Here is a 24,619-nt window from a genome sequence, read left to right on the forward strand (position 1 = left end):
GGTTAGGTGAATTAGCCACGGGAAATGCATGCAGTTACAGAGATAGGGTGGGCAAGAGGTCCTAGGTGAGATACTCTGTCAGAGTTGGTGCAGACTCAATGGGCTGAATAGCCTCTTCTGCATTGTAGGGATTCTGTGATTAAACCTTTGTCAAGAGTGAATTCCTGGTATCAGTTATCGTGAATTTGCCTCCTAACTTTCACATATCTCACACTATTTGGTTGAGATGTGCTCACTAAAGTGCTGATACCACATCCCTGCTTGTTAGGAAGATTTTGTATTGAATACCTGAGAATTGAAGAGTGAAAGGAAAAGAATTGTAAACACAGTAAACTAAATATTAAACAATTCAATCTTAAGTCCTGACTGTCCTCCTTGTTCTAATCTATTTAGAAAGAGTTTGCTGAATACATTTAGAGAAATTAACTCTGAATGAATTTGTGCTGATGAATACAGTCCCTAAGGAGACCAAGATTTTTTGGGAGGAAGATTTGCTTCACCTTTGCCACCAAAATTCAGCCTCTAATCCTTTAAAGCGGATAAAAGTATAAATTTATATTTGGGACGCCATTGCCTGCTCTGAAGTGTAGACTGTGGGAGCAGGGAAAGGCAAGTTATAAGGAGATTGTTCTTGTATGATTTGTTGGTGAAGGAAAGATTTTACTGAGGAATCTGATGATAGTGATACCTCACACATTATTTCCTTGTTATCTGTATGCTCTATGAGCAGGTGTAATATTTTCCAATTTTAGTATTTTGGAAATACCAAGGCTATTACTGTGCAGCGCTGCTGTTGCCTAAAATGTGAATGTTTTCTGCATAACCGGAAGCTAGTTCCTAAACATTTACTGATGTAATCTTGCTTTTAACCATCACAGGCATCGACTTGTCGGAGAGCCTACAGTACCCAGACTTCAGTGTTGTTGTCCTCTACAAAAAAGTTATTGTTGGCTTTGGCTTCATGGTTCCTGATGTGAAATACAACCAGGCTTATATATCCTTCCTGCTGGTTCACCCAGAATGGAGGAGAGCTGGGATTGCTACCTTCATGATTTACCACCTCATTCAGGTTAGGCTGTTACACCACGTAAACTGTGTAATAGTGTCATACAGTTAACGGAGCTATATTATAGCTCTTCTTGGTGAATAGAAGGTCCTTGCCAGCCCCTGAACTTTTAACATCTGTTGTTCAGTCAAAAAAGCTTAAAATTTGAACTTTGTCATCAGTTCGAGGTAGAAATTATAGCATCCAGTCTCTCAAAAATATAACTCGTGTTTCTATATGTAGCCATGCAACATGTCACAGCCTGGAGTGTATCATTAATCAGAGTGTTACCTAGGCCCTCTCTCCCGCTCTATCCTGGTAACCCCACACATTTCCCATGGCTAATGCACCTAACCTACGCATCTTTGGAGCATGGGTGGAAACCAGAGCACTCAGAGGAATCCCACACAGAAATGGAGAAACAGTCACCCACCAGGCCAGAATTGAACCTGAATCCCTGGAGCTGTGATAGATAACTATGTATAGTTATCCTTGCCCAATCCTGATGTTTTGACATCATTATGCACTCATTATTATCAATTCGGTTTCTGTGCAGATAAAGTCACCCAACTATCAACAGTATCTTAGTGCTGGACTAGTGGAGTCTGTTTTCCTGCAAAATCATTTGAAACATGCATTTTTGCTTAAATGTTTTAAGAGGTGAATTCTTATATGGATGTTCCTGCTCACCTGCCCTAACTCAGGTGAGAGTGAAGCATGCATAAAGTTGTTTTCTAGGGTTTTTGTGTTGAGGCTGTGGTGGACAAGTGAGTCAATTGTTGCAAAATATATCCCCATTGTTCTCACACTTTATCTGTTATCAGGTGGAACATATGATTCTAGATTGCAGTTATTCATTTTGAATGCAGGTTCTTCTTTACCCACACACTCACTCTTCTACTGCTTTACAGACTTGCATGGGGAAGGATGTGACTCTCCATGTCTCTGCCAGTAACTCTGCTATGCTGCTGTATCAGAAGTTTGGATTCAAGGCTGAAGAATACATCCTGGATTTCTATGACAAATATCATCCTTTGGATAGCAAGCAATGCAAACATGCATTTCTCCTCCGATTGCGAAGATGATTTTTTGGAATTCAGTTGATGTCAAATTAAAGAATACACCTTGTACTTTGAAAGGTCAGGCCTTGACAAACCCTCTTTTGATGTGAATTTACAAAGCACAGACAATTAAGCTAGAGCACTGTCCACAATTTCCATTACATTTTTAGATTTCCTTTTGAAGAAATTCTACAATATGTTTGCAAAGCCATTCTGGCACAAATCATTACAAATTTTACACAAAAATCAGCATTGGCAGCAGCAAATGAAGCATTTCCATTAATGTGCTGCAGTACTCTGAGCTATCAGCAGAACTAATAAAGGGAAGGAACACAAATGAGTATTTGTACTTTTTTCAGGTGAGGCATGTGGAAATAGTTTTTAAAATATATTCATTCACAGAATGTGGGTGATGCTGGCTAGACCAGAATTTAGAATGTGGTGGCATGCCACTTTCTTGAACTTCTGCCATTGATATGGTATAGAAAAACGTTGTTCAGCAGGGAGTTCCAGAATTTTGACCCAGTGAGAGTGAAGGAACAGTGATATAGTTACAAGTCAGGATGGTGTGTGGCTTAGAGGGGAACTTGCAGGCGGTGGTGTTCCCATGTACTGCCCTTGTCTTTCTGGGAGGCAGAGGTCACAGATTGTTGTTGGAAGAGCCTTGCTGAAGTGCATCAAGTACACACTGTTACCCTTGTGTGTCGATGGTGAAGAGAGTGAATATTTAAGGTGACGGATGGGGTGCCATCCAGAAATGCACTAGAATAGCATAAATAATTATTTACATAGTTTGCAGCCATTTGCAATCAGCATTATCCAGGTTTTTGTGTTTGGTGTCAGCAAGCTCCTTAAAAGGGAGGAATGGTTATATTTTGTCCTCAATAGATCATGTGTATGGTCACATTTCTTCACCTTACCATTGCCAGCAATCCCTCTTTAATTGTCTGATACGATGGCGTGAAGGTAGGCGGTTTGGACAGGTAAAGCTGCTACATCTGTGCTCCCAAAGTAACTGCTGCTCTGTAAATCACGTCTAACAAAGCACATCACCTGTAGGTTAAGTCAGGCAGTAACTCAGAGAAAGTACTTGCAATTTATGTCATGCTAGTCACAACTTTAGGACAGCCCAAAATATTTTTGAGATACAAATACCAAACTAATTGGTATTTTATCAAATATTTAAGCCAATTAAGTACTTTGTGTAGCCACAGTTGTAGGAAGTGCACAATTTCTGTACAGCAAGGGCCCACAAGTAGCATTTCAGTTATGTTAGTTGAGGGATAAATCTTGGCCTGGACACGAAGAACGTCTTCACTCTTCAGAATAGTGGCATGGGTTCTTTGACATCCAACTGTGAGGCCAAATGGCCTCAGTTTGACATTTCGTCTGGAAGACAGTATCTTGGCTGGTGCAGCACTGCCTCTGCATTCAGTGCGAGCCTGGAGTTTCTACTTAGCTCTCTGGAGTAGGACTTGAACCCACAACCTTCTGACAGATATGAGAGTGTGACCCACTGATTCTTAAAATTTTTGCAGAACTGTTAAAATAAGTAATTGTCTTAAATGATTTGTAATAAATTTTCAGGGACAAATTTGTGTCAGTATCTGTATTCCGCTTTGGGATAAAATCTCACACTTGGCTAAGGAATAAATGTAAAAAAGTGTCTGACAACAGTGTTGGAAAGGTATAAAGTAAATTTAGCAAGGTACCACGTGAGAACTATATTTCCATAATAAATTTTCCTGCTAATTTGACCAAACTCTTGCCACATTCTAGAGGTTAACTCTGGGTTTCTGGGGAAAGCCGTGTATTTGATGTTTTACCTTTATGTGTAACTGAGAAGCCCAGTGTGGAGATTGGAACCCACTTTGTTGTGCTTCAACTTTCCTTCAGAAAATAAAAGAATCAAATTTGATAAAGGTATTTATTTTTCATTTGACTTAGATTAGCTGCACATCTGAAGCTACATTATAAATTATTTGTTACAGTGTTCTGTGGTGAAGGAGTGCATTCTTTGGATTCACAATCCAGTTTTCTCATGCCACTTACCATAGACTTGCTGAAACAAAACTGGTAACTGAGCATCCAATGCATGGTCCTGTCTTTTGAATAAACCAGGTCGATAGAACAAGAAAATGGATTCTTCTCTCATTCTCCTTGGTAAAACATCTGGTTACGAGCTCCATCTTTTCAGACCATCAGCTGATTTTCACTTTGGTGAGAAGTGGGGATAGAATTGAGAGTCTTCAGAAACAGCTGCAGGATGACTGACTCTCTGAGCCAGAGCTTGCTTTCTCTATGGGAGATGTTCTCATATCTGATTACAAAGTGTGGGTTTTGGAAATTAAAACTTTCTTAAAAGCATGTGCACTGAATACCTCATAACCTTTGGTGTCGAATGTGTCTGAACCTTCACAGGAGCATTAAAAGACATCCAGGCTGGCCTGCTTGGTCTTAGTAAATTTATCCAACATTCCCTGCCCCATTTTTGCAGCAAATAATGAGATTAGTTGGTCATTGCCAGTCTTCACAGCTAAATCATATGCTGTTAAAGCTTTATCATTCTTCTTCTTTATACTTGCATTGCAGCTGGAAGGAATTGAAAAATCTATTAGACTGAATTAACCATGTATCTTTATTGAATACAGTACTTTGATGACCAGTCTATATTATCTTGCATTCACTACTGCCCAATAACTTTTAGTCTTCCCTTGTCCACTTCCTTTTGCTTAGCTACAGTTTTCCAGCTGCTTTTACTAGTCCTTGTGCATATGACCATTTCTTATGTGACTCTGTCAGTAAATTCTGGCTAATACGTTTACCTGCACCCCTTCTTCAAGCACTGAGGCCCAGGTTAGGGTCCGTCTTTCAGCCTGACAATTAAAACTTAGACCCTTGGTACTAAATGCCTATTTATTCCATGAATCACTGGGTTGTAACTACTTACTCCCTATATCTACTGAGACCAAATCTAGCATGAAAAGAGACCGTCAGGCCAATTGTGCCTGTGCTGGCGCTTTGAAAGTGATATCCAATTAGTCTTACCATCTTCTTTCTCCTATCAAACTGTCATTGGAAAATAATTTAATATCAATTGTAAAGAGGAAACCTACCCAAGTAAAACAGCCACACACTTCACTCCCTGAGCTCCCATTTCAGCAGCCTCATGAAGAGCAGTGTTATTCAGACTAGATTGGAAGAAAATATTTATTGGATTAGTGTCTTCAAACCAAGCTATGAAATCAAAATAGAGGGCACAAGCTTTAATATCAAAGCAGTGAATCTGAATGAGTCTTTGGTGATTACATGGTGACAGGTAAATGGTTCTCATAAGTTGGACGCACACACGTGCTACATCGCCAAGTCTGTAATCACTGTAGCATAAAACAGGACAAACTAGATGGGACTATACTCAACTCCAGCACTGTCTATTTGCATAGGCAAAATCAGTTTGCCTGAGGTGTCTTACTCCCTGACTGTCTTATTTCCAGTAAAGATTTATTGGCCTCATGTTTAGTGTCTCAATGACCTGATGGACGTAGCTGATTCATCAGAACAGATGACAGACAAACTGGGGAATGGAATCAAATCCTTAAAGGTTGCAGGGTGTGACAAAGTGTAGTCAAGGTAGCTGTGGAAGTCCATGGGTTTGTAATGAATGCTAGTGGATAATCTATCTCCAAAAATGGGGACAGAAATCTGGGAAGAATCAGAGGTGAGCCCAATTTGAATGGGAGGAGGCTCGAAGGAAGTATAAATCCCAGAATAGACCTGTCAGGCTGAATGGCCATGCTGAAAACTCTACTTCAACAATGTGGCAAAAGCCAGAACTCTTCATTTGATCATATTCGGTCTACAATTTTTAACTCTCTCTCCCCGAGGCTCCAATCCCACTCTCGCAAGCCGGCAGATGCATCTTTGAAGGTGTAGATTATGATCTCTGGGCCAATTTGCTGTTTTAAGATGAGCAGGAGAGCAGTGATGGTTTGCCCCATGGGCCAAATCTGCTGGGAACAGTAGCTGGACCAGGAGTACAAGGAAATATGTTCCCTGTAAACAGTACGCACACAGCCATGCAAACAAAAATTAAGGGTATCAATACATTCAGGCTGCAAAAAGTGAAAAATATTTGGTATGGACATTGACCATTTGTCCATTCTCACCCATCTCCCACTGATAGAGATTTCCCTTCCTTTCCTCTGGGTGGCATTCTGAATTCCAAATGTCTGTTTATGTTTATGGGCCAAGCAGTGAGCAATTCTTGTCTGGTTTGCCTGATGTTCTGATCTGACACAATTAAGGTCCAGGAATCAAAATCTCACTAGGGGATCACTAGAGCTTGCTACTCACCAATCCTGCCCTCACATGCACTGATCCCATCTCAAGTTAAAATGCCTTTGTTGAAAGTACTTTACCAGACCCGTTTATAAACATTTTGGAATAAATTCAGATCTTTCCAAATAAAAATTGACAAAGCTTTGTTTTGTTTGTAAATTCTTGAGAATGTTTTGGACTGAAACAGAACACCTTTAAAAGTTCATAACCAAACAACAAAGAACAACACAGCATGGGAAACAGGCCCTTCGGCCCAACGGTCCAGCTCCCTGCCCTGTTTAAAATCTGAACAGCTAAAAGTTTTGACAGTGAAAACTCATCCTCATAACACTGTGGGTACTGCAGCCCAACATTTCAATTTGCCAATGACAGGTAAATATCATTTGTCTCATAAGATCATAAGAAATAGGAGCAAGAGTAAGATGGGCAGCATAGTCGGTGCAGGCTTGGAGGGCCGAAGGGTCTGCTCCTGTGCTGTAATTTTCTCTGTTCTTTTTGTTCTTAGAATGGGTCATTTGGCACACCAAGCCTGTTCCAGCACTCAATAAGATCACGGCTGATCTGATTTGCCCTTAATTCCACTTTCTTGCCTGCCTTCTGAGTCTTTTGACTCCCTCATTGATCAAAAATCTGTCAAACTCAGCCTTGAATACATTCAACGGCCCAGCTTCCACTGCTGTCTGGGGAAAAGAACTATAATGACCCTCAGAGAAGATGGGTGGGATTCTCCGAAAAAAATTCTAAGTGTCAAATTTGTGTAAAAACTGGAGTAAACTTGCAGGTTTTTCAAAATGAATTTCACACACTCTGTGCACTGCACAGTGCACTAAGGTAAATCCCATTGAAAATCGGGGGCAGGATCTATTCCCACTGGAAAGGCCGGCAGCATAGAGCTGAGCAGGCCACTGCTCATGTGCCGATCTGTCAGAGTGGAGATAGGCGCAATGGCCCCTGTCTGCCAGCTTCCTGATCACTGGCCAGCCTTGCAATACCCCCCCCATCCTTCTTCACGGCCCAATCGCTGACTCCCCAAACATGTCTGAGTCCACCCCGACCACTCCCTCTTTGATCTCTCCCACCACCCCCTAACAGGCTGCATCCCTCCCGCCCCCTTCCGATGGGCAGCCCCAATCACTGGCCTCCCTCCCCCACCAATTCAACTGCAGAGTGGCAGCGGGACCCCCTACCGATTGCCTAATCAGGACCTGCCCCCATTAGGCCTCACCCCATGCCTTGATGGCCTGGGCATTGACACTTTGCCTCTTGGGCAGTGCTGGGGGGGGTGCAGCTGACACTGCCAAGGTGGCAATGTCCAGGGGGCACACCTGGCCAGTGCAGAAGATGGCTTGTTTTCAAACTGCACCCTCTCTAGAATCCCCCTTAAGGGGAAACACCCTCCCAGCATCTACCAAGTCAAGTCTGCTCAATTTTATGTTTCAATAAGATTACTTATAGGCCCAGTCTTCCTTCACAAGACAAATCCTTCATCCTGGTAATCAGCCTAGTAGCACTGCCCAAAGGTAAAAGTGCAAACCACACAGTTCCACTTCTTCAAAGCTCTGGAAAATCTAAGCGTCTGCTTTTGCTACTTACGGCCCTGACTGTTGGTTAATGTCTGCTCCTTTCTGCACCAGAACCGGGACCACCTCGTGATGTTGATTCATAACGGCCACAGTTAAGGCTGGCCTGTCATCATTATTGCTGCAGTTTGGATCTGCTCCCTGGAGAAGGTCACAAATACAGAGAGCACAAAGTTTTTCTTAAATGGTAAAATTAACAGCTTCAGTAGTCAGATATGGAATCAAAGAGCACAAAAGGAAGCCATTTGGCTCAGCGTGCCTGTGCTGCCTCTTTGAAAGATCTGTTGAATTTCTCCGTAGCCCTGCAATTTCTTTTTGATTCCAATTCCTTTCTGAAAGTTACCATTGAATCTATTTCCACCATCCATTCAGGCAGTGCATTCCAGATCATTATAATTCAGTGCATAAAAATTCCCATTTCTCCTCTGGCACCAGTTATTATAAATGTCTCCCCTCTGGCATACTAATACCCACTATTAAACAAGGCTCAGCATTCTCATTGATCAAATAGTACTGGAGGTAGTAACTTACTTCATCAAGCAATTGCTGTATCTCTGAGACTCTCCCCAAGCCAGTAGGTCCCACTTCCTTCAGTAACTGTCTGTCATTGAGCTGCAAGAGAGAGCAATACTGCCAGGTAGTTCATTCAGGACTGACCACATGTTCTAAGACAGGTAATGGCAGCATGGGGATTATGTTACCGGATTAGTAATCTGGATGTCTGGACTAATAATCCAAAGTTCAAATTCAATTAAACAAACCTGGAAAATCGACTACTATCAGTTTTAGTATTTATCAAACTATCAGATTGTCATAATAATCTAACTGCTTTACTAATGCTTTTTAGGAATGAAATCTGCCATCCTTACCTATTCTGGCCTACATCTGATGCCAAAGCTGAGCAAACCACTACAAAGTATTTAATAAGAATAAAACTGGACAGACAATTCGGCATCAATGCAGACATTTCAAAGGTACACCCTGCAAAATTCTCCTCAAGAAGAAATTGTGAAAGTCACTAGCACACAGAATGGTTGAAGAGAAAAGTAGGTTTAAGAGGAAGCTGAACAAAATCGAAGGGAATAAGTGGCTATGAGACCACATTTAATTAAGGAACCTTGGCGGAACATTAACACTGGTATGAACCGGTTGGGCTGAATGCCAGTGTCTGTGCCGTAAACACTATGTAATTGGAAGTTTGTCTAACGTAGAATGACAAAGCTATGATTCTATACAACTATCAGTCAGGTGACTGGGTATGTCCTTTCCCTCAGACAGGACAGTCCCACCAGAAGTGGTAACACATTGGCAGACAGTCAGCAAGGGGACACTGGAAGTCCTCAATATTAATTCCAAACTCCATGAAATCTCATGACATTATGTTAATTGTGGGGTGTGGTGCTGAAGACAAATGTTCTGGTACCAGTGTGGCCAGCCAAGCTGTTCCAGGAGAGTTACATTCACCTGACAAAGTGAATAATTGACCAGGTATGCCCTATCCACAAGAAGTAGGATAAAACCAATCTAGCCAATTAACTCTTATCAGCCCACAGCTAAAGAGAGGTCTATCCATTTAAGTAGATGTAAAGATTCCATGGCTCTGTTCACTTGGAATTCTGACTCTACCAACACTGCAACAAAGTATTGTAATGTAAAAGCCAGTTGTCTCACTGGCTTTTGTGGGACTGGTTCTGTACTGCCATCAATCCATACTAACTTGTTGGCTAAGAAGGATTATGGGATTTGTTTTTGCTGATAGAATCATAATAGTGATCAGCATTCAGTTTAATGATAAATTATCTGTGCATAAAACCTATTCTGACACAATAAAAAAGTGTATATTAATAAATTAACCTTGAGTAATGTGCTTTTTGCCTACCATGATTCACTAACTGTGTGTATTGCATTTCAGTACTGAGTGTTTTCCTACTTCAGGGAGTACATGTTTGGTTAATGTGAAAAAAGTGATACCAGCAGAGCTGACAGATTATAACAACCTGGCTGAATTGGCTGGGGATGCAGGGGAGGCAGAGGGATGACCCAATCGAGCATGTTACAATTATGGAGAGGTTTGATAGTATAAAGAAGTTATTTCCACTTGTACAGAATCCAAACCAAAGGGTCATAAATATGAGATAGTCAGGAATAAATCCTATAAAAAGGAAACCAAAAGAAAAAATGCTGGAAAATCTCAGCCGGTCTGACAGCATCTGTAGGGAGAGAAAAGAGCTGACGTTTCGAGTCCACTGATGCAGACGGTGAAATGATAAAAAAGAAACTTATTTACTGGAAAGTATTTAGAAGTCATTCAGGATGCATTTAATAACAAGCTGGAGAAAGGATTAGAAGGTGATGCCGATGGGGTTGAATGAAGGGGTTCAGCGGAGGTTCATGTGGAGGATTAACACTAACACATTAACTGGGTGAAAGACTTGTTTCTGTGCTGTAGTTTGGATCTACCTATATATGCAATAGCCCTACTCCCTCAAACTGGCTCCCTATCAATGTTCCCTTTATGATACAAGGATGTGCCACTGTGCAGCAATCAGGGATGTGTATGCACAGAACAAACAGGTCACACATCGACCGTGTCACTCTTAAAGAGATCACGCAATGCAACAAGTTGATTGCGCTCAGCAAACAGCAAAAGAAGAATTGTTCCTATAGTATTCTGCTCAAAAAAGCTTCTCAAAACCCATTTTATGCTCTATATTAAAAACCTCCAGAAATGATTGAATATACGAACATAAGAAATAAGAGCAGGAAAAGACCATACAGCCATCCAGCCTGTTACATGCAATAACTTATCTTGGGCTTCAACTCTACTTTCCCAACCCTCCCCCATATCCCTTGATTCCCTGAAAGACCAAAATTCTGTCCACTCAGCCTTAATTATATTCAAGTACAGCACATCCATAACCTTCTGTTATGTGGGAGTTCCTGGAGACACAGCATCTCCGGAGAGTCCATATCTGCACCAAATGTCTGGAGTTGCAACGTTTGAGGGCCCGGGTTAAGCAACTGGAGTTGAGGCTGGAGGATTTATTTTTAGTTAGGGAGAATGAGGCATTAATGAATAGGAACCAGATTCAAGAGGGGATCCCAGAGCCAAGGAGGGGGGATGGGTGGGTTACAGTTAGGAAGGGGAAAAAGAAGAGGAGAAATGTTCCAAAGGCTACCCCAGGGGTAGTCTCTCAAGACAGCAGGGATTAGGCACCAACTGAGGTGGAAAGGGCACGAGGGGAAGACCGGAATGCCTCAGAGGGAAGGAAGGGGGCTGGATGTGAGATAGTGGTGGGGGGCGGGAGGGTTAGAGGAATTGACAGGCGGTTCTGTGGGCAAAAGCGGGACTCCAGGATGGTAGTCTGCCTCCCTGGAGCAGGGGTACAGGATGTGTCAGAGAGGGTAGAGGGAATCTTGAAGGGCCAAGGGACCCAGGCGGATGTAATTATACATGTAGGAGAGAAGGACATAGGAAGAAAGAGTAGGGTGGAAATACGTACGCAGTTCAGGGAGTTGGGAGCTAGACTGAAGTGCAGGGCCTCCAGGGTGGCGATCTCTGGGCTGCTGCCAGTGCCCAGTAATAGCAAGGATAATAATAATGAGATCCTGCAGCTGAATGCGTGGCTGGGGGATTGGTGCAAGACAGAGGGTTTTAGTTTTGTTGACCATTGGGAAGTCTTTGCAAAGGGAGGGCACTTGTATAAGAGGGATAGGGAACATTTAAATGGGAAGGGTACACATATTTTAGCTGGGAGGCTGGCTGGAGTGTTTCGGCAGGGTTTAAACTAATATGGAGGAGGAGGACTAATATGTGGGGAGGAGAGAGACAGCTCAGGCACTGGGAGTGAGTTGGAGGTCAGGGTAAGTCTAGATGATCGGAAAATCCCCCAGGAGAAAGAGGATCCGAGAGGGCCTGAGGGTCTTAGGTGCATCTGTTTTAATGCGAGAAGTGTGACGGGTAAGACGGATGAACTTAAGGCCTTGATGTTCGCGAGGAATTCAGATGTGGTGGCAGTGACAGAGACGTGGTTAAAGGAGGGGCAGGACTGGCAGCTAAATATTCCAGGGTATAAGTGTTTTAGGCGTGATAGGAGAGGTTTAAAAAGAGGAGGGGGAGTGGCGCTCTTAGTTAGGGAGCAATCACAGCGGTGCAGAGGGAGGATAACATGGAGGGGTTGGGAATTGAGTCTCTGTGGGTGGAGTTGAGGAATAGGAAGGGGGCCATTACTATGCTAGGAGTGTACTATAGGCCGCCCGACAGCCCGCGGGCAGTGGAAGAGGGTATATGTAGGGACATTTTGGATAAGTGTAGGAAGAACAGGGTTGTTGTAGTGGGAGATTTTAACCTCCCTGGGGTGGATTGGAAGGTGCCTAGAGCTGGGGGGTCGGATCGGGAGGAATTCGTAAGGTGTGTATTGGAAGGATCCTTGCAACAGTATGTAGAAAGCCCGACTAGAGAGGGGGCGACACTGGATTTAGTTCTGGGAAATGAGCCGGGTCAGGTGGTTGAGGTTGCGGTAGGCGAGCATGTGGCTAATAGTGACCACAACTCCATCTACTTTAGGATACAAATGGAAAAAGATGAGAGCTGTCCTAAGGGGAGGGTGCTAAATTGGGGGAAGGCTAGATACAGCCAGATTAGGCAGGAGCTTAGGGATACAGACTGGGATAGGTTGTTGGAAGGCAAGACCACGTTAGGCATGTGGGAGTCTTTCAAGGGAAAACTGCAAAGGGTGCAGGAAAGGCATGTGCCAGTTAGGAGAAAGGATGGGAAAGGTAGGATTAGGGAACCGTGGATTACTAGAGATATAGAAGACCTGGTTAGGAAGAAACGAGAGGCGTATGTCAGGTCTAAGCAGCTGGGAACGGAGAGAGCGTTGGAGGAATACAGAGAGAGTAGGAGGGATCTCAAACGGGGAGTTAGGAGAGCAAAGAAGGGGCATGAGATGGCTTTGGCAGGTAGGGTTAAGGAGAATCCAAAGGCGTTTTACTCCTATCTTAAGAACAAAAGGGTGGCTAGGGGTAAAATCGGTCCTCTCAGGGACAGACGTGGGGAGTTGTGCTTAGAGGCAGAGGGAATGGGGGAGATCCTGAATGAATACTTTGCGTCGGTATTCACGAAGGAGAGGGGCTTGATGTCTGGTACGGTCATCGAGGGAGCTGTAGACCAATTGAAAGATCTATCGATTACGAGGGAAGAAGTGTTAGGGCTTTTAGCTGGCATTAAAACCGATAAATCTCCGGGGCCCGATTGCATTTATCTTAGGCTGCTTAGGGAGGCGAGGGATGAGATTGCTGGGCCTCTGGCGCAAATCTTTGTCTCTTCTTTGGACACAGGTGAGGTCCCAGAGGACTGGAGGATAGCGAACGTGGTACCGTTGTTTAAAAAGGGTAGGAGGGATAGCCCAGGTAACTATAGGCCGGTGAGCTTAACATCAGTGGTAGGTAAGTTGATGGAGAGGATTCTTAGGGATAGGATGTATGCGCACTTACAGCATTGCGATCTGGTTAAGGATACGCAGCATGGCTTTGTAAAGGGGAAGTCTTGCCTTACGAATCTGGTAGAATCCTTTGAGGAGGTGACAAAAACGGTTGACGAAGGACGAGCCTTTGATGTCGTCTATATGGATTTCAGTAAGGCATTTGATAAAGTCCCTCATGGTAGGTTGGTACAGAAGATTAAAGCTCATGGGATATGTGGTCAGGTATCTAGATGGGTAGAGAACTGGCTTGCAAAGAGGAGTCAGAGAGCAGTAGTGGAGGGGTCCTTTTCTAGCTGGAGGTCTGTCACTAGTGGTGTGCCGCAGGGCTCAGTACTGGGACCTCTTCTCGTTGTAGTGTATATAAATGATTTGGAAGAGGGAGTAGGTTGTGTGATCAGCAAATTTGCTGATGACACCAAGATGGCTGGATTGGCGGGCAGTGAGGAGCAGTGTCTGGCAATACAACGGGATATTGATAGGCTGGTTGATTGGGCAGATACATGGCAAATGGAGTTTAATCCGGATAAATGTAAGGTGATGCATTTCGGCCGGAATAACGTAGGGGGGAGTTATATGGTAAAGGGTAAGCCCGTAAGGAGTATAGAATCGCAGCGAGACCTGGGGGTGTAAGTGCACAAGTCTTTGAAGGTGGCAGTGCAAGTGGAGAGTGTGGTGAAGAAAGCCTATGGTATGTTAGCCTTTATAGGAAGGGGTATAGAATATAAGAGCTGGAGTCTAATGTTGCAGTTGTACAGAACGTTGGTTAGGCCGCATTTAGAGTACTGCGTCCAGTTCTGGTTGCCTTACTACCAGAAGGACGTGGAGACTCTGGAGAGAGTGCAGAGGAGGTTTACCAGGATGTTGCCTGGTATGGAAGGACTGGGGTATGAGGAAAGATTGAAGAAATTGGGGCTCTTTTCCCTTGAAAGACGTCGACTGAGGGGGGATCTAATAGAGGTATATAAGATTATGAAGGGTATAGATAGAGTAAACAGAGGTAAGCTATTTCCTATGATAGAGACACATAGGACAAGGGGCCATGGACTTAAGGTGAGGGGAGAGAGGTACAACACAGATATTAGAGGGAGGTTTTTCACACAGAGGGTAGTGGGGGTATGGAATGCTCTGCCAAGTAAGGTGGTGGAGGCAAACACGCTAGTGTCATTTAAGAGTAACTTAGACAGGCACATGAGTGGGTTGGAGATGGGTGGATATAGGAGATTGTTTTAAATAAGGATCATTAGCATTGGGGCGTCCCTGGTAATGTAAATGGATATGGTATGATAATAATGTTTTTTCTCTTTTCATTCACAGGTTTTAAGTCGGTCCGCCTCGTGTCCAACGAGGGGCATACACGCGATGGGTCGTACTGGGGCTGCTCTTGGTTGTTCGAGATTGGCCTAGCGCTTCATGTCGTTAGTGTGTGCCTAAACTGGACCAGATACTGGGCAAGACGACAGCTCAGTGACTATCACTGTTTGCTGTGCAGACACATGGATTTGGGCCAGTGTCTGTGGGAGTTTGCGCATTCTCCCTGTGCTTGCGTGGGTTTTCTCCAGGTGCTCCGGTTTCCTCCCACACCCCAAAGATGTGCTGTTAGGCTGATTGGCAGGAATAAATTGTCCCTAAATCAGTTTCCCTCAATCTGGATGGCCATAAAACATTAGACAGGGGTCGTGGGTGGAGAGGGGGACTGGTGGTGTTGAGATGGCGGCGTGGGCTCGTTGGGCCAAAGGGCCTGTTTCCCGGGCTGATTTTGTTCTTTGTTCTTGGTAGGAGGATTCCACAAAGATTGAAAAACCTTTGAAGAAGTTTATCCATGTTTGTGCTAAACGATTGACCCCTTATCCTGAGAATGTGCCCCTTATTCTGGATTCCCCAGCAGGAGAATCAACATTCCAGTGTCTATCCTGTTAACTCCCTTCATAATCTAGAATGTCACAATGAGATCACTTCTCAATCTTATCAACTTCCAGGAATATGGAGCCAATTCATTCAACCTCATCATGGGGCAATCATCTCCTCCCAAGAGCCAACATCCTTCTTTAAATATGGAGACCAAAACTGCACACCATATTCCAGATGTGGTCTCACCAAAGCCCTGGACAATTGTAGCAAGGCTTCTTTATTCTTGTATTTCAATCCTCTTGCAAAAAAGCCAACAGATCATTTTCTTTCCCAATTGCTTGCCACACCTGCATACTGGCTTTTTGTGTTCCTTGTTCCACCCAAATCTTTCTGAACATCAACATTTACAAGTTTTACACCTTTCAAAAATATTGTTTTTTTGTTCTTATGATCAAAGGAACTTTACACTTCCCCACATCATACTCCAGCTTCTGTCTTGTTGCCTGCTTAACCTATTTTTCTTTGCTCTGTATTTCCTTGCAGTGTCTTTGTGGCAGGGTGTTGGTGAGGCCAAACCTGGAGTATTGTGTGCAGCTTTGGCGCTCTTATCTGAGGAAGGATGTCCTTGCTATGGAGGGAGTGCAGTGAAGGTTTACCAGGCTGATTCCTGGAATGGCAGGTCTGTCATATGAGGACAGACTAAGTTGGTGAGGATTGTATTCACTGGAGTTTAGAAGAGTGACAGGGGATCTTATAGAATCTTACAAAATTCTAATAGGATTACACAGGATAGGCTCAGAAAGAATGTTCCCAATGGTGGGGGACTCGAAAACTAGGGTGGTAGTTTGAGGATAAGAGGTAAACCTTTTAGAAATGAGGTGAAGAGAAATTTCTTCACCCAGAGGGTGGTGAATATGTGGGATTCACTACCACAGAATGTAGTTGAGGCCAAAACATTGTGTGACTTCAAGAAGAAATAAACTATATCTCTTGGGGCTAAAGGGATTAGGGGATACGGCAGGATCAGGATATTGATTTTGACTCAAAGGCTGAGTACCTGCTTTTAGTTTTTGTTTCTTCCTGAAAACTTGCATTCTCACCAGCTTTATATCGTCAGCTAATTTAAATGCATCACACTCTGTCTTTTCCACTGATCTTTGCGGCACTCCAGTAGTTACAGGTCGCCGATTTTCAAATGCCTCTTTCTTCTTTTCTGTCACTTGCTTTGGTCAATTTTTCTGTGATGGGATCTGTTTACCCATTACACCTACCTTTGCTAACCCACACTGGCTTCTAGTTATCAATGCTTCCAATTTAAAATTCATATCACTTTCTTTAAATCCCTTCATGGCCTTGCCCCTCCCTATCGCTGTAATCTTGTACTGCCCTGCTATTCACCCATTGCCCCCACTGCCACGGCAGCACAATATCCAAGCTCACTATCTGCTCACTTCATCCCATCACTGGTGGCCGTGACTTCAGTCACCAAGATCTGGCATCTGCCCCTCCCCCCCCCACTCTAAACCTCAACACATCCCTTTCCTTCCTTAAGATTCTCTTGAGGGATCTCCATCTTTGGCCTTGCATTTATTATCATTGGTGACAGATATTGGGATGTTTTTCTTTGTTGAAGGCACTGTAAAAATGCAGCTTGTAGATGGAAGTAACTAAGCAGTGATTGAGACAGCAACGTGCTAACAAAACTGAGCTAAAGTTTCTCTATCGGAACATCTTGAACAAAGATACAGAGACAGTGAAGATTCATGGTAATAATGGAGGTGGCAGAGACCAGGACAATCATTTTCTTTTAAATCCTGGACAGCTAAATTTTAGTTGAAGAGATAATCAAAGGCAGAAATTAAAACTTAATGTGAGCATTCCAACAGCAGGCTCAGCAATAGTGTGGAAACCACTAAAGATTAGGATTTAGAAACGCTTCTAAAGATAGCGTCATCTATTTGCATTTATAATAAAACATCCCCAGGTGTTTCACAAGAATATTACAAAAAATATGGCACCAAGCCATATTAGAATTTATCAGGACAGATTACCAAAAGCCTGGGCAAAGGTAGGTTTTAAGGAGTGTCTTAAATGATGAAAAAGAGCTTAGAGAGCTGGAGCAGTTTAAAGAGAGAATTCCAGAGCTTTTAGGGCCAAGGCAGATGAATAGTGGAACTATTAAAATGAGAGGTGTTCAAGGGGCTGATTTTAGGTATCTTGGGGGAGCGTGGGCTGGAGGAGATTTTCCACTGCGGGGCTGTCGGGTGATGTAAAATGATGTGACTGTGTTTTCCAGTTGTCCTGGAGATGGTCTCAGAACCACATTCCTATTTCCTACCCTGGGCCAATTTGGCAGCAAGAGGTTGGATCCCCAAGGCCTGCTGGGTGTTGTGGAGGCTGAAGACTTGATGCTGAGGAGCTCTGGGAGCTGCTGCAGTGGAAGAAACTATTGCCAAACTTACTGCATTCAGAGTGAATGTGGACAACTAAGGCCATCACCAGGTGCCAGTGAAAGTGTCAAAAACACAGTCAGCGAATACAGGACTCAACCTACACAGTGAGTATTTCTAACCAAGAAAGATGGGAGAATGATTCAGGTCAAGGCGGGGTTGGGGCATTAGCAAAGGTTGCAGAAGGCTGGGCTAGGTCTAAGGATAGTATGGTGAGTCAGCAGGTAAACTAGGAGCGAGTCATAAACTCTATATAAGTATTTGCTATCATAGAGCGCTCGCAGTGACAGCAATGTTAACAGAGTGTTAAAGTCAGGAATTTGGTGCATGTGTGAATTTTCTGCTATCTCCCAGATTGAAATTTAGTTTAACATTGAGAATTTGATTTAATTTTTTTTTAAAACTGTAAAAGAACCTGCACACTACTTAATAGAAACTGCCTGTCCAGACCAGTTCACTGTCAATCAGCTGAATAGATGGTGATTAATGTGAGCTGGAAGCTGAGTTAGCAGTTATAACTTGAGTGAGTCATCAACTCTGTATAAATAAACAGTATTTTCCACTACACAGAGTGTAGAATTAACAAAATACTAAAGTCAGGAATCTGGTACACGTGGGAATTTGGTACAGAAGGAGGTGCAGCTTTTTATTATTTTGTTAACCTGGTGTTTTACTTTTAGGATTTATCTCTGTTAATTGTCCAATAAATCAGGACCTGGCAGTACACCTCAGTCCCGTAAATTTGCACTTCTCAAGTGGAAAGTCAAGAAGCTTTCTTTCCCCTGAGCAGCCACATGTGCAGCCTGTGTTGTTAGCTGGAGGAGCAACTGACATTCAACCCATGAGGCTTAGAGCTCCGTGGATGACATGTTTCTAAAGGTGCTCACCATCAGCTTAAGAATGTGTAGGCAGCGAGGATATGGGTGTCCTCTAGAGAGTCAAGCAGGACCAGGTAGATATTACAAAAGTCCCCTGAGTACATTGGGTTCTCCAACTATATTCAGTTATAAAGCCTGGTGAGGGTGTTGACTCCTCTGGGGAGTGCAGTCAGCCAAATCTGTAATACCATGAGTGGTTTATGGGGGCAGGAGGGAAACCAGGAGAGCAATAGTAATATAAGATCCCCCAAGTACAGGATTCTCTGTATCTGCTGGCTAATTCCAGACTGCCTCCCTGGAGTCAGGAACATTTTGAGGGAGGAAGGGTGAACAGTCAGAGATCATAATCCATATCAGTACCAATGACATAGGGAGAAAGAGAGGTATGATCCCAAGCAGGACCTCAAATTTTTTCCAGAGCCACACGGTTGTAGAACAGAAGAATGCATGGCTGGGAGAGAGTGCTGGAGGAAGATGTCCTGGAGGAGGTCAAAGACAGAATTGATTTGGTTAGAGCTAAGAAACAACAAGAGGTGCCATTAAGCTACTACTGGGTATATTCTTCAGGCCACCAACTGGGGGAAATACACAGAGGTACAAATTAGTAAGAAAATTATAGATAGATGCTAAAACTGTAGAGTAACAATAGAGAGTCTCAATTATCCTAATAGTAATTGTGTAAAGGGCAGAGGGAGGGAGGAGTTTTTAAAGTGCATTCAGGAGACGTGCTTTTGATCAGTATGTTACTGGCCCAACCAGGAAGGAGGCATTGCTGGAACTAGTTCTGGGGAAAGGGGAGGTCCAGCGTTAGAAAGGAAACATTTAAGGAACAATAATCACAGTATCACAAGGTTCAGACTAACCGTGGATAAGGTCAAGGAGCAATCGAGAGTAAAAGATATTTATTTGCAGGAGTGGTAACTTCAGTGGTGCGAGAATGGATATGTCCCAGATAAATTGGAATCAAAGACTGGCAGACAAAACTGTTAATGAACAATGAACTGCCTTTCAAACGTCAAGGTGCATTCCCATCAGGGGAAAGGTAGGCCAATCCAAGCCAGGGCTCTCTGAATGACGAGAGAGAGAGATGAAGCAGTGAAGTTTTGTGCATTACAGATGTCAGTTTGATAGTAAAAGTGAAAACTAGGCTGAAGTTAGAAAGTTCACAGTGGCAGGGCAAAGAGGGAGCATGAAAAGAAGCTGACAGCTAATGTGAAAAGGAATGCAAAAGTTAACTGTCGACATAAAATGTAGCAATAGGATGAATGAAGCCAATTGGGGGATCAAATAGGAAATGTATGCATGGAGACAAAGGGAAAGGTTGAGATACTAAATATCTTGCACTGGCTTTATAAAAGAAGAAACTGCTGCCAAAGTCACAATGAAAAATTGCTAAAGAAGATATTAAAAATATTGGCTGTATTTAAAGTCATCAGCATTGGATGGAATGCACCCAAAGATGCTGAGGGAAGTAAGGGTGGGAAATGCAGAGATTCCTATTATAATCTTCCAATCCTCCTTCAATAGACAGGCGGTACCAGACGATCAGAGAATTGAACGTGTAACACCCATAGGAACATAGGACTTGGGATGTCCTTTGAGCCTGCTCCACCATTCAGCAAAATAATGGCTGTTTTCTCAACTTTGTCATCCACTCCCCATAACCCAGAAATTACAATCCTGCTATTTGGAAACTTCAGCTTTTCAGAAATGATAATATGGGACAAAATTAACAATCACTTGGATGTATAGACTAATTAAAGAAATCCAGAACGGATTTGTTAAAGACAAATGTTTATCCAATTTGATTGAGTTTTCTGATGAGGTAAAACAGAAGTCTAAGGGTAAAAGTGGTTGATGAGGTGTATATGGACTTCCAAAAGATATCTGATGAAGTGCCACATGAAAGGCTTGCTAAAAAGGGCATTGGCAGCACAGATACATACTTTGTTGAATTACAGGAAGCAGAGAGTAGTGGTGGGTGGTTGTTTTTCAGACTGGTGGAGGATATACTATGCTGTTGATATCCGCACCACTACTTTTCTGAATATTTATTAATATCCTAGAGTTTGGTATATAGGGCACATTTGCAGATAACATAAAACTTGGAAGCATAGTGATCTGTGGTAAGGACAGTATAGACTTAAAGGGGACAGAGGTGGAATGGGTGGGCACCTGTCCGATGACGTTAACTGCAAAGAAATGCATTATACTAAAGGGACCAAAAAAGAAAATGCTGAAAAATGTCAGCAGGTCTAGCAGCATCTGTAAGGAGAAAAAAGAGCTGACTTGAAACGTCAGCTCTTTTCTCACCTTACAGATGCTACCAGAACTGCTGAGATTTTTCAGCATTTTCTCTTTTGGTTTCAGATTCCAATATCCACAGTAATTTATTATACTAAAGGGTATAGTTCTAAAGGGTTCGCAGGATTTAGAGAGACTTGGCAGGTACAAATTGTTAAAGATAGCAGGACAGGTTCAGAAAACCATTACAAAGATGTAGTAGAGAATCCTAGGTTTTATAAAAAGAGGTATAGAGTAGAAAAGCAAGGAGGTTATGATGAATCTTTGTAAAACACTGGTCCGCCTCCCCTGGAGTGCTGTGTTAAATTTAGGGCACTACATTTTAGAAAGGATGTGAAGACTTTAGAGAGGTTGCAGAGAAAATCTGCGAGAATGGTTCCAGCGATGAGGAACTTCAGTTACGTTAATAGATCGGTAGAATCTGGGGCTGTTCTCCTTAGAGAAGGTTGAGAGAAAATTTGATAGAGATGTTCAAAATCATGAGAGTCTCAATAGAGAGATATTGTTCCCATTGGCAGAAGGGTTAAGATTTAAGATGATTGGCAAAAGAATCAAAGGCAATATGAGGACAAGCTGTTCCATACGTTAAGTGGTTAGAATGTGGAAGACACTGTCTGAAAGGAAGCAGATTCAGTCAACTTTCAGAAGCGAATTTAAAGGGACAAGGTTTGTAGAGTTAAGACGTAGGAATGGTGGGTTGGGTCTAGTCAAGCTGCTTTTGCAAAGAGCTGGCACAAACTCAACAGAACAAAAAGCCACCTTTGCTGTAAACATTCTATAGGTCAAGGCCTGAAATCAAAATGAGGGTTAGGTCAGGGCCTGAGTCAAGAATCGGAATGGAGGCATGAACTAGGCATCATGGTAGACCAGGAGGAGGACTGGGCTAGAAGTTGGCAGTAATTGACTCTTTTCAGCTCCACCTTTGGGTAAGTTTACCTACTTTCTTTGATACAGGTGATTGCTCGGACTGCTCTCCCTCAGGACAAGACAACCTTTAACTCAGGGGTTGGCAAAGAACGGGGTTTGTCTCAACAATGTCAGTGGATTTCAGATTGGACATGTGTATTCTTCTTGCCCATCGTATTAGGGCCTTCGTAGTTTAAAGAGTGCCAGAAGAGGGACCAATTTCTAGGTTCGGCTGTCAGCAGCCTACAAGTCAAGAATTGTATGGGTACAACTGTCCCTCCAAATGATATTGCCACGTCAAGAGAATAATATTGTACTTTGAATGGCTTCAGAATTAGCGACTCAAAATGCCAAATACTTCAAGTAACTACTTCCACTGCCTTGTCACAAGCCCTATCCTGCAGCAGCTATTACAATACTCAGCTGCTGCTGTCTTGCAGAGAGAAATGTGACAAGAAAACAAGTGTTGAAAGAAAAATGGCATTCATCTCGCATTGTTTTTCTTTTTTGAATTTTTTTTAGCTTTAATTTTTCTCTCTGTGCCAGATGAGATAGGAAACAGAACGCTGAGTGTACAGGAGGAGGTTAAAGAGTCCAGGCAGCTATTTCAATTCCTCCATCTGCTTCGTGCAGCCAGTCTGCAGTGAAAATGAGCTTGGCTCATGAAATATGAATGTAGACACTGGGTTTATCTGAAACCGTACAGAAACTGGATCTGAATGACTGAAGCAGTGGCAAAGGGTTTCTTCCCAGTACCCTGTGCTGAATTTGATGAGAAGACTGCTCTAATACTCTGCTCCACGCAAATTCAGCATGTATTCAGTTGCCTTGTCTGATTATGCTCCTGTTAAATACCTTGAAAATGTTAAACTGTTTAAAGCACTTTATAAATGTAAGTTGCTGATTGTTTACCTGTTGCTTCTAAGATTTCTTACAATCTGAGATAGCTGCTTGTTGAAAACATCCTTCCGCGTTATTCACGCCTTCTACCAACTCAACCTTTAATGTTATTATAAGCCCACAATATCACATATAAAGGTGATATGTCTGGGCAGAAACCTACTGCAGATTACTGCAGTGAGGACTCTGAGGGGCAGAAACTGGGGCTGAAGACTTTACCTCCAGAAGTTTGGAATTCAAAAGGAGGAAGTGGTCTTCAGTTCCACATCGCATTGGTCAGACCCCATTAGCAAAACTGCATTTAATTCAGGGTTGACCTTGGAAGATTCAGCTTAAATGATATAGAAATAGAGATCTAAAGAAGAGTCATACAAACTCGAAATATCAACTCCGTCTCTCTCCACAGATGCTGCCAGACATGCTGAGTTTATCCAGCATTTTTTGCTTTTATTTCAGATTTCCAGCATCCGCAGTGTTTCACTTTTATTTCAGCTTAAATGGTATGTGAACTAACAAGATTAAATTGTGAGGTCAGGCTGAATTAACTTGACTTGTATCCTTCTGAGTTTAGAAAATTGGAAATGAGGAAGGAATTTGATAGGGTGCAGAGGAATTACGAGATTACAAGTTCTTCTGGTGGAGAAATCCAGAGCAAAAGTTTGTACAGAGCTGAAGACAGAAAGTAGGCTTTCACGCAAGGGGTAGTAGAAATTGGGAACTCACTCTTCCAAATGCCCAGGTCCAGTTTAGGTTTTAAAACTGAGATGAATAGATTTTTCTTAGATGAGGATATTAAGGTGGCACAGTGGTTAGCACTGCTGCTTCATTCGCATTCTAATCAGTAATCTCTAAACTGTCTGTGCTTTATATGCTCTGTCTGAGGCCAGAACTCTCCATTCGCCTGACGAAGGGGCTAACCCGAAAGCTTGCGAGTATATTATCAAATAAGTAGGTTGGACTAAAACCTGGTGTTGTCAGACTTTTTACTGTGCTTCACATCGCCAAGGACCTGGGTTCAATTCCCCGCTTGGGTCACTGTGTGGAGTCTGCACATTCTCCCCGTGTCTGAATGGGTTTCCTGCTGGTGCTCCAGTTTCCTCCCACAGTCCAAAGATGTGCTGGTTAGGTGCATTGGCCACGCTAAATTCTCCCTCAGTGTACCTGAACAGACACCGGAGTGTGGTGACTAGGGGATTTTCACAGTAACCTCATTGCAATGTTAATGTAAGCCTACTTTTGACACCAATGAATAAACTTTAGACTTTAAAACTTTAAGGCAAAGGAGTAGCTTCAGTATGTGACATGGTCAAGATTGGAACCTCTTTGTGTACTTTTTTGGTATATCTAATTAGACAAATTAAAAGGGAATAAAATCAAGAGCAAGTATTCCTCACAGGCTGGTGTCAGCATTGCAAAGTATTTAAAGGATGTTATAAGGAATACTAACCGGCAGTCTGGCTTCCTTTGTTGTCACTTGTCTTTTCCTCCTTGATTTTCTGGATTTCCTGCTGGTGTCTCCTTCGGCTGCATGACACTCACTGGCTGCACACACAATCATGGCAGGGAAGGATGACCATCACTGTCATATCAGACTCCATCACAGCTAACCCTTTTAGCAATGCCAGCAGTTTAGTATCAAATGGCCTTGTGTTTATTGGTGTCACAGGATGCCAATTCATCTCATTATGCTGAATCGGTATCTGAATTCTCTACATTACAAAACCTGCCAAAATTTGGAGTTCATTTTCCAAAAGACCTACAAAACTTGAGCCTTACCCTGCTGCGTCTAAAACGTATCTGCTGCTCATTCCCCCCGGAATCTG

General features: G+C 42.9%; 2 protein-coding genes across 3 annotated transcripts in view; one reads left to right on the top strand and one right to left on the bottom strand.

Moving 5' to 3' along the window:
- kat14 (lysine acetyltransferase 14) overlaps positions 1–3,987 on the top strand; it is a 46,870-nt gene extending 42,883 nt beyond the window's left edge. For both annotated transcript variants that reach the window (XM_080200202.1, XM_080200203.1), the window contains exons 9-10: positions 879–1,069; positions 1,957–3,987. In XM_080200202.1, coding sequence (XP_080056328.1) covers positions 879–1,069; positions 1,957–2,130 — 365 coding nt within the window. In that variant the 3' untranslated portion in view covers positions 2,131–3,987. The remainder of the gene's footprint in view (positions 1–878; positions 1,070–1,956) is intronic.
- A 33-nt stretch (positions 3,988–4,020) lies between these two features.
- Positions 4,021–24,619, bottom strand: part of dzank1 (double zinc ribbon and ankyrin repeat domains 1) — an 86,456-nt gene continuing 65,857 nt past the window's right edge. Inside the window, exons 17-21 of the mRNA XM_080200201.1 lie at positions 24,244–24,338; positions 8,556–8,636; positions 8,038–8,165; positions 5,223–5,297; positions 4,021–4,698 (exon numbers count right to left, since the gene is read on the bottom strand). Of these exons, the coding sequence (XP_080056327.1) occupies positions 4,533–4,698; positions 5,223–5,297; positions 8,038–8,165; positions 8,556–8,636; positions 24,244–24,338 (545 nt within the window). The 3' untranslated portion in view covers positions 4,021–4,532. The remainder of the gene's footprint in view (positions 4,699–5,222; positions 5,298–8,037; positions 8,166–8,555; positions 8,637–24,243; positions 24,339–24,619) is intronic.

Source organism: Carcharhinus amblyrhynchos, chromosome 12 (genome assembly GCF_965287045.1).
Source record: "Carcharhinus amblyrhynchos chromosome 12, sCarAmb.v2.hapA, whole genome shotgun sequence".
NCBI classification, from domain to species: Eukaryota; Metazoa; Chordata; class Chondrichthyes; order Carcharhiniformes; family Carcharhinidae; genus Carcharhinus; species Carcharhinus amblyrhynchos.